Source organism: Carassius auratus, unplaced genomic scaffold (genome assembly GCF_003368295.1).
Source record: "Carassius auratus strain Wakin unplaced genomic scaffold, ASM336829v1 scaf_tig00215410, whole genome shotgun sequence".
Lineage (NCBI taxonomy): Eukaryota > Metazoa > Chordata > Actinopteri > Cypriniformes > Cyprinidae > Carassius > Carassius auratus.
In genome coordinates, this window is record NW_020528076.1 from 983,703 (window position 1) to 993,321 (window position 9,619).

Here is a 9,619-nt window from a genome sequence, read left to right on the forward strand (position 1 = left end):
GAAATTTAGCTTTTACTCTTAGTCTCCGTTTTCAAATTCTTCATTTTTTTTATATTAAAATCTTGGTTTGTTATCCTTATATCTTTCTCTTCTATTTTTTTCTGTTGCACTTTTTTTTTTTTTACACTTCTTAGTTCATTGAGCAAAGATATAATTTTCTAGCATTAGCTGGGGGGGCTAGGTGGCCCCCAAAACGGTCTGATTGCCACGTGGGCATTTCTGGAGGATTCTTTTATCTTGGGCTTCATCTGTATCTGGTTCTGTAATGTACCAAGCTGAGGTTGTTATGCACAGTTGGGCCTGTGTGTGAATGTTCGCCCAAGTTAGCGCCCAACGCTGATGTTGCAGGTCTTGCAGCTGGGGTCTTTCTTAGCATTGACCGTTGACAAGCTCATCAACTGGTGGCCGCTGATCTGAGAGACAGTCCCCTGGGCCAGTTGCACCGGCTCAGTATAAATCAGCTCCAGGATCACATCCTGCGCATGCTGAAACACCACCCGCCCATCCTCCCCGCTTACACGTGTGAGAAAGCGGTTGTTCGTCACATCCAGCTCTGGCAGGCGATCTCTACAGTAAAGGTCTCCACGCGAGCCCCGGGGAGCCAGGACGAGGATAACATAATGATAGGCAGTGTACATGCAGTAGAAGTCCCCGAAGTAGAGGCGAGTGTCAGGGGTGAACAGAACCTCGGCGGGTATCTGGAAGCGGAAGCGGCCGTAGGGGGAATCCTGTGGCGGCTGACCTGTGTTAAACTCAGTGTTGCAGCTGAAGAAGATGCCCTCCAGTTTACCGCTGAGAGGTGAACCATGACTACCGCTGTTATCCTTTACCGAGGGCATCATTCGGCTGCCAAGGACATCCCTGTGAGAGAAAAAAAGACATTTCTAAAATTCCTTATTCACATGTCTTTATATCATTACTCTACTGTTAAGTCGCTTATGCTCACTAAAGCAACATTTATCTTATTTTGCAAAAACAGTATTGTGAAATATTACTGCAAATTAAAACAACAGTTTTCTATTTCAATATATTTGATAATTTATTGATTTGGTGCTCAAGAAATATTTCTTATTACTATTAAATTAATGTTTTACTTTTTTGCCATGATAAGTTATTTTACTGTGATACATTTTTTCAGGATGAATACAAAATTAAAAAGAAAATAATTTATTTGAAATAGAAATCTTATTATAAAAATAATTTTTTCATATAAATAATTTACAAAATATTATTCTTAATATAAACAACTATTTTGTATTTATTGTAATCAGATTAAAGTGTATATGTGGAATAAAAGTATATATATATATATATATATATATATATATTTTTTTTTTTTAAATCATACTGACCCCAAACTTTTGAACATAAATGTAAGTGAAAATATAAAGGCATTTCACAAAAATCAGAAAGTAAACCTGACTTATTAATGAGGAAATTATTCCACAAGAGGGAGCTGTTTGCTTCCTAATGCCAAACTGAAAATCAGAAGTAAAGAAAGATAATCTTCATCTTCCTCAACCTGGATTACCTGGATTACCTTTCCCTTCTCTCTCGTATCCTTAGCATTTTTTACTAAGTTTATTTTTTTATTATTACCTGCAGTGTTGGAAGTAATCCTCATTCTGATTTCGGTAAAAGACGGAGAACTTGAGCATCCTGCCAGCAATGACTTCAGCCTTCTGCAACAGCTGTGTCAAATGCACAGAGGAATAATCTAGGAAATTGATGAAAATATTTAATTAGTCTTGTTAACCACATAAAAAGCCGATCAATATCACAACATTTTATTATCTTTATTCTCCTATTTCAAATTATTTTGGTATTTGGTATTTTTTTGTGAAATGTATGTGTGTTTTTACATTTTAATTTCAATCTCTTTTTCTAATGCCAATTTACAGCACTTTTAATTACCTTTGTGTATCAAACAGTCTCTATAGTCTTGTCTTGCATTCTTTTTTATATGTATGTGTGTGTTTGGGTGATTTACCTGCTGTACAAAATTCAACAATGTCACTCCATTGTGATACAGAGTAGTCTCCATCCGTCTGTTTGGATGCTATTTGCACGGCAACTGTGTATTCTGTCCGTGGACTCAGGAACCAATGGCCTCGCACTGTCATGGGCAACGGGACTGCCTTAGCAACAAGCTTCGTAGGCACATCCTAAAGACAGAGAGTCATCCAGGAAAGAATTGACTAATTAGTGACATTTAATCATTTTTTTATTATGACTATGAACAACAGAATGAAATGTACTAAAACTCTCTCATAAATAGGCACAAAAAAAGCCAATTAGTATTATAAACTTTTACAGACTTTGAAACCCCAGGCAATATGTCACATGAAAAAAAATTTACAGAATATTTGTAGAGTCATAGTGAAAACTAAAATTTTACTTGGCTATATATTTTTTACATAAAGGACTAAATAATTTGTGTAGTGAACTGAAACATTGAGTACCTTGTGTTTGAATTTGTTGGAGTTTTTGTTCTCCTTCTTGTTAAGATCAATGAAGTAATGTGTGATCTTCTCTGTGGTATGAGGGTCCATTTCCCAGCAGATCTTAAAGGAGTCACATGTGATGTTACTGATCTTGATGTTGCGAGCAACAGGTAATTCCATTCCTACCACTCCAGGATCCTCAGCCTTACCTGAGATAAAGAAAGAAAGTGTGTCTAAAATCCTTTGTACTGTTTGAAATATTTATACGTATGTGTTTCTCTATAAATACTGATACACTGACCCACATACACAATCGCACAGAGCAAGAAAAGTGCTTTGTTGGCTACAGTGTGTGCACTGTGCTATCTTAGTGTCCAGAATTGCACAACAGGAATGCCACACACACTCTAAACAAAGCACAGTGAACATTGAACCGCCTCTTAAAACCATGAATGGGGTCATGATAAAGCTTTACTGTACAATAAGCACCCTCAGCTCACTGTTCACTAGACACTGAGCCCTTTCTCTCCTAAACTGATTTCTTTACTACTGCTGACATATTCCTCTGGAAATAAATGACTATAATATGAACTCTGTATGAGTATTGCTTTATTGGAGGATGCATATCTGAATATGGACAGATGCTCTTATACTAAATGAATTATTGAACCCTGAAGTTTCACTAACATTTATGGACAAATTAAATTGATTAAAAAATGACAGTAATGACATTTATAGTGTTACAAAAGATTTCTATTTAAATTACATTCTGTTGTTCTGAACTTTATTAATCATATAATCCTGTAAACATGTATCATGGTTTCCAGAAAGTAATAAACACTGATAATAACAATTTTATCCTGAGCACCAAATCAGCATATTACAATGATTTCTGAAGTATTATGTGAAAAGCCAGCTTTGCCATCACAGAAAACATTTTGAAAAAGTTATATATTAAAATTGAAAAAGGATATTTTAATTATAATAATGTTTTGCAATATTTTTACTGTATTTTTAATTATTGCAGCCTTGGTAAGCATAAAAGACTTTACAAAAACATTGTCAAAAACATTAAAATTAAATCTTACTGACCCCAAAATTTTGAATGCTAGCGTATGTTTCATGCACCCTTGCTTATGACCACAGAACAATCCTGTAAAAGCCTGTTTCTGTCTTTGAATAAAAAATCAATCATGTAATAATGAGACTAAACGAAATAAGAAAGTCAAAATTTTGAGAAATTCACATTGTGTCACAATTATAGTTTCTACTACAATAAATATAGTTCAAAACAAGAAATGAAGTCAGCATAGAGAGACATAAAGTAATTTGGAAATACAAAGCCACATTGTGTTGTAAAAAGCCATATCTGTGATGAAGTCGCAATTATAGAAAATAAAGTGACAGTTTCACAAAATAAAGTTGCACTTATTTGATATAAAGTAAAAAATTAAAGAGACAAATGCATCAGAAGACTAATAAAACAGTGAAATGTCTTCTAGAAAAATAATAGTACTCACAATGTTCGGCTGAGTTATAGATATGTTCCTGTACTACACTAGTCCTCCTACAACACTGGCTCTAACAGAAGAAGCTCTCCAAACCCCGCCTCTACCAACAGCCTCTCTCACACAAACAACAGATGTCTGTTTATCAACCTTTGCTTTTCTCTGACGTCTTCTCACTGCAGAATCTGCTTTCCTTCACACTTTAAGAAACTGGTTTGATGCTGCATACGTTTAGAATACGCAAACAATTTTATCTCCAGCAAATGTTAATGTAATCTTATTGAAGCCTTGGTCAAACGGTCATTAAAAAAACTCACTACAAAATCATAAAGCAAGTGCGTAGAAATGAGATTACTTTATTTGCACCAAAAACAAGTACAAGACCAGCAGTATGCATCTCTCTAGAAACACCCACAGGTCCTTCAACATGCTTTAACAAAGACAGATGTTTCCATGGAAGCAAACCAAGGCCATTAATCAATGTAGCATAATTTAAAGAGGAAGATGGCAAAACCTTCACATACACAGTGATTACAGCTGCAGGAAGATAAATTAATTTTCATTGTCTCCATTTCTCAGAAAAGCTGACACCTTTTATACATCATGCACTACCGTTGAAAAGTTTGGGGAAAGGTTTTTTTTTTTCTTTTAAAAGAGCTTAATACTGTTTCATTTGTCATCAAAAATGACAGTATAGACTTTTTATTGATCAAAGTACCCTGGAAATAATGGTTTCCACAAAAATATTAAGCAGCACAACTGTGATAATAAGAAAACTTTCTTGAACACCACACCAGCATGTTAGAATGATTTCTGAAGGAATAAAATACATTTAAAAAATATAATAAAATAGAAAACACGTATTTTATATTGCAATAATAATGTTTTAGTGTATTTTGATCTAATAAATGCAGGCACATCAATCAACCACAAACTTTTAAATTGAAGTGTATATATAGACAAGAATTTGAGACTCAAAACAGGAGAGCACAGACAGAGAAATACCTGCTTAATCATGGGAGAGTATCAGACGGGGAACGAAAAGTGTGGAGCATCTGGTTCTATATCGACTCTAATAATGTCTAAAAGCCTCCTGAGGGACCACAGTCTATTTAAAGCAACACACACACACACACACACACATATACAGAAGAACCTACACTACTGAAACATCAGACATTTCAAATAAATCATTCACCAAAGTCCATTTTAAATATCTCCTTCATAAACATCTAAACAACCACGAATATCCATCAACAGAGAAGCTTGTGTGAGCTGCTTTCTCATAAAACTGCATTATTGCATAACAAAGCATAACATAGTTAGTCAGGCTTTACATGTTTTATGATATCTACTGCAAGTGACAGAACCTGCCACCAAACTAGCATGAAAAAGCTTGGTTAATGGTTATATACTGATTATTAAAAATATTTATCTACACTAAATAACTTTACATTTTGTTTATAAGGTTTTTAATGTTAATCCAAAGCAAACCATTCAAACAATTCCCACAAAAGCCTGCTAACATCTAACATGAGCAAAAAATATATAATAATAATACATTTTAAATGTTATATATATACACACACATATATATATATATATATATATATATATATATATACACACATATATACATATATATATATATATATATATATATATATATATATATATATATACACACACACACACACACACATATATATATATATATATATATATATATATATATATATATATATACACACATATATACATATATATATATATATATATATATATATATACATATATACATATACGTATGTATATATACATATATATATACACACACACACACACACATTTCTACATGATTCTCTTAGGATCCTAGCTCCAAATATGTGTGGGAAATTTTGCTATGAGCATAATCTGTTTCTCTCCGCCTACAATAAAGACACATTTACTTTGCAATTAACTTTTGCCAAGATGAGCTGCAGAGCTCACAATGAGTGCTGTGCACATAATATAATGGTAAAGCAGGCTGCTGTTTTCTAGTTTATGAGCCCACAGCTTCTCTAGGGGAGGGAAAATGAACTTAAGTCAAGCCTCAAGCAACATATAATAATTACAGCACTTAATCATACAGAATGAACTATTTGCATTTAATTATGGATGATTTTCCAACCAGTCTACCAATTAATTAAGCATGTGCTGTCTGTTATTCAGTAATTCAAAATGAATGTCTTTCCCTAGCTTGGAATTTGTTTCTTTTCTTTTTAAACAGCGCTGAATTGTATAGATGTTTTGTTTGTTAATTCTCTTATATTTCACTTATCACATACATCAAAGCCTAGTCTTCATATTGCATCTCTCTTCATACTTGTATCCCTTGCTCAAGGGCACAATGATGGAAGAAACAGTTTACAGTTCACTGGTTGCCTCTTACTGGAATCAAATCTACAGCCGCTTCACTACAAATCCAGGTCCTTATTAGATAGGCTCACTTCAACATCTTAAACTGTTTATGTTATTTGTGCAACGTTTCTCTAAACGTATTTGTTCATTTGTTTCCAGCTGCAGTCAGGAATTCCCAAGGTTGCTCAACATCCTGCATGGAACACATTCAGGTTTCTAGCTAATCTGATTTAGATATTTACACCAGCACTCAGCTGATGGATTAGAATTAGTCAATCCTAGAAGTTTCAATCATAATATGAATGCACACATTAACTAAAATCTTCTTTAAGAGCATAGTTTTTCAATAAAAATATCCAAAACATCATCTTATAAAGATCTTAAATTAGGGTGTTTAAAGTCAGATACAGCTGTGTCTGGTTAGGGCATCTGAACAGATGAGAAGTATGGTCCATGTTTACTACAGATAATTAGAGAGTTCAAGTAGTACCTCAAAAACAAACTCAGTTTGTTACAATTAAACAAAATGAAATGAGCACTGAAGTGTAAACGTGGTAACTCAAAGAGATAAGAAGCACTGTGCTGCCAGTACAGCAATCTATTCAGGCTAATTAATGCTGATTCAAATACATTCATGTGGGGAAGATAAAAGGGGTGAGTCATTGTGGAACACTGCATTCTTCTGAAGCCTGCCAAATTGCGTATTTGCAGTTTGTTGCTTCAGTCATTCTTAAAGAGGATGACACATTTTGACATTTTTCAAACACATGCTCACTATTGAAGCACTGATGGTTGTAGTGCTAATTAAAAAGACAAAGGTGATTCCTTCAGTTAAATGGATTTGCATTTATAGGCTTGCACTTCCACTCAAACAAAATGAGATGTTATCAAGTGATGAAAGTGAAAGGCAATTACTGTATCCTCATGTAAGACTCTACATCAAGCCTGTATGCCTTTAAAAGCCACAGCAGGTTCCTCCCAATATGAGTCCTGCTCAGTATGTGTGCGCAAGCACCTGACTTCACTTTCTGCTGTGAACATGTAGCTGTTAAAAATGTCTGATGCTCCTTGTAAACAGCTAAATAAGTTTAGTGATTCAAGAAATGTGTTTATGCATTATTTAACACATTTTAAATATTCATATAACGTCATAAAGTAACATAAATATATGTATATATATATTGGCATGTGCTCCTTGTAAACAGCTAAATATGTTTGGTTTAAAACTATAGTCTTTTTTTTCAAGGAAATGTTTTTTCATTATGTATATGAATTATGCATATGAATGTAATTTATACAAATTATTAAGACTAAACTAATATTTATATATCCGAAACAACACATATGAAAACAAATAAATTGCAAACTATAAGTATGCTATGAGTTGTTTAGGATATATGAATATATTTGACTATTATTTTTATATATTGCATGATATAAGTATATAAAATATACAAATAAAAAAAATGAACATTAAAACATATATAGCTATCACTGTCAAAAAGCCTCACCCCCAACACATCAGCATCAAGTGCTTTAGGGCACCTGAGATTTTTATATTTATATTATTTTCTACAATACCAGTTTCTTGGTTTCAGCTTGACCGACCGCATGATGATGAAAGGAGATTGCAAGAGAAAACACAGCTGACTACATGAGGGTAGTGTCCATGGTGCTGAAACGAAAGCCTCACACAGACAGTGAGATCAGATACCACAGCCAGCACACACAAAGGCAGCCTGCCATGTTTCACTATTCCGCTTTTCATGGATGTGACAGGCGATTTTTTTCCTACAGCAATGTATAACCCCGTGTTACTACAGTCTCTAAGCGCTCAATACATAAAAAAATTAACGAGGTCCCTTAGAAAGGTTTGTTAATAGGGGAAAACAGGCGTATATAATAGTGTCAAGTTTACAGTCTCTCACTGTGTGTTTCTTACCGTCTCTCTCGCACAGCTGGAGCGACTCCAGGCTCACGTTCTTGGTCATGCCCTCACGCGGTCTTACCGGGCTCGCGACCCCGTGTGCCTCCATGTCTGCAGAGGCGTGTGGATGTCTTTGGAAATAATTCTTCAGCTTTGGCTTGGAAAACCAAGTAGGCTGAGTCTGGTGCTCTGTCTCCTTGATTCCTCTCTTTCTTTTCCTTGTCGTTTTTGTGGAAAATGCGTCTTCACCACCACCACACTGTTGGACATGGATACATGGCCAGAAGCATAGACACTAGAAGTAGATTAATTTAGTTTAGTGGCTCAATAAAATGAAGGTAGTTGTCCTCATCTTCAGAAAATAGAAAGGTATCTTAAGTTCCCTCGTTCTGACAAACGCCACAAGTGTTTTCGATGTGGAGAAAGGGATTAACGCGAAATGAACAGAAGAACGGCGCGTTCAATTATGGTTTACGTAAAGAAGAGATCACGCTCAACACTATCGTTGATTCTCAATTTCAGCACACTTCGATCCTTTACCTCCGCTCTTTATTCCACCACCCATTTCGCTGACGTCACTTTAAACGGTCGAACTCATGTCCTTATTTGGTACCGAATCGGCCCCTGCGTGAACAGGGTGGGGATATTGATTCATCCAGTGATTCGAATCTTTTGAATTCGTTCTGTAAGACAGTGAACCCTTACATCAGATCACGAGTAAATGATTCAATAAAAAAATTGTATTCATGACCGACAAAACTTCAATTATATTGTATTAAAATGCATTTCTAGATTGTGTATGGTCATTAGACATTTAAAACAGTGGGTGGTGTTATGAGTGACATTAATTCACGACAAAGTCTTAAAATGAGTGTCAACACTGTGTATTATCAGCCATTTTTACATATTCATAAGCGAAAAATAGTCACTGCAGAAGAATAAGTCGTTCACTTTCCCTAAGGTGGCTTTACAATTTTGCTAAAACGGTACAAACTGATGGATTATTTGGAGCACTTTTCCCCCCACAAGGCTTTTATCAAATTAGCATTTCCTATTGATGTACTTTAAAGCAATCTAGGCAGAAATAGATTCTAACTGAAATCTACACCAAACAAAAGCTTTTCCCCTTCATGCATCTGATCTTCAGTCTGCAGTTTCTTTAGCTAAGGGTGGTTTATGTCTCACAGAATTAAATTAGCTTATTCTAAAATGGTTAAGGTTCAAAGATTAGTTGCTTGTTAAATTACACACATTTATTTTGCATTATACTTTTTCACATCATGCTGACAGCTTCACCCTCTGGCCTCCCTCTCTCTCTCTCTCTCACTCACACACACACA

At 34.8% G+C, this 9,619-nt stretch overlaps 1 protein-coding gene across 2 annotated transcripts; it reads right to left on the reverse strand.

Annotated features, from left to right (window-relative positions):
* On the reverse strand, positions 1-8,877 carry LOC113094586 (phytanoyl-CoA hydroxylase-interacting protein-like). Of its 2 annotated transcripts, none has more exons than XM_026260177.1 (5): positions 8,295-8,877; positions 2,463-2,653; positions 1,991-2,165; positions 1,600-1,717; positions 1-861 (listed from the first exon to the last, which is right to left on the reverse strand). In XM_026260177.1, the coding sequence occupies exons 1-5, from the start codon at positions 8,386-8,388 to the stop codon at positions 324-326; spliced, it is 1,116 nt and encodes a 371-aa protein (XP_026115962.1). In that variant the 5' UTR covers positions 8,389-8,877; the 3' UTR covers positions 1-323. The 2 variants fall into 2 exon arrangements, with proteins under 2 accessions (XP_026115962.1, XP_026115963.1); XM_026260178.1 differs by lacking the exon at positions 8,295-8,877 and adding an exon at positions 3,965-4,033.
* Between the last annotated feature and the right edge of the window lie 742 nt (positions 8,878-9,619).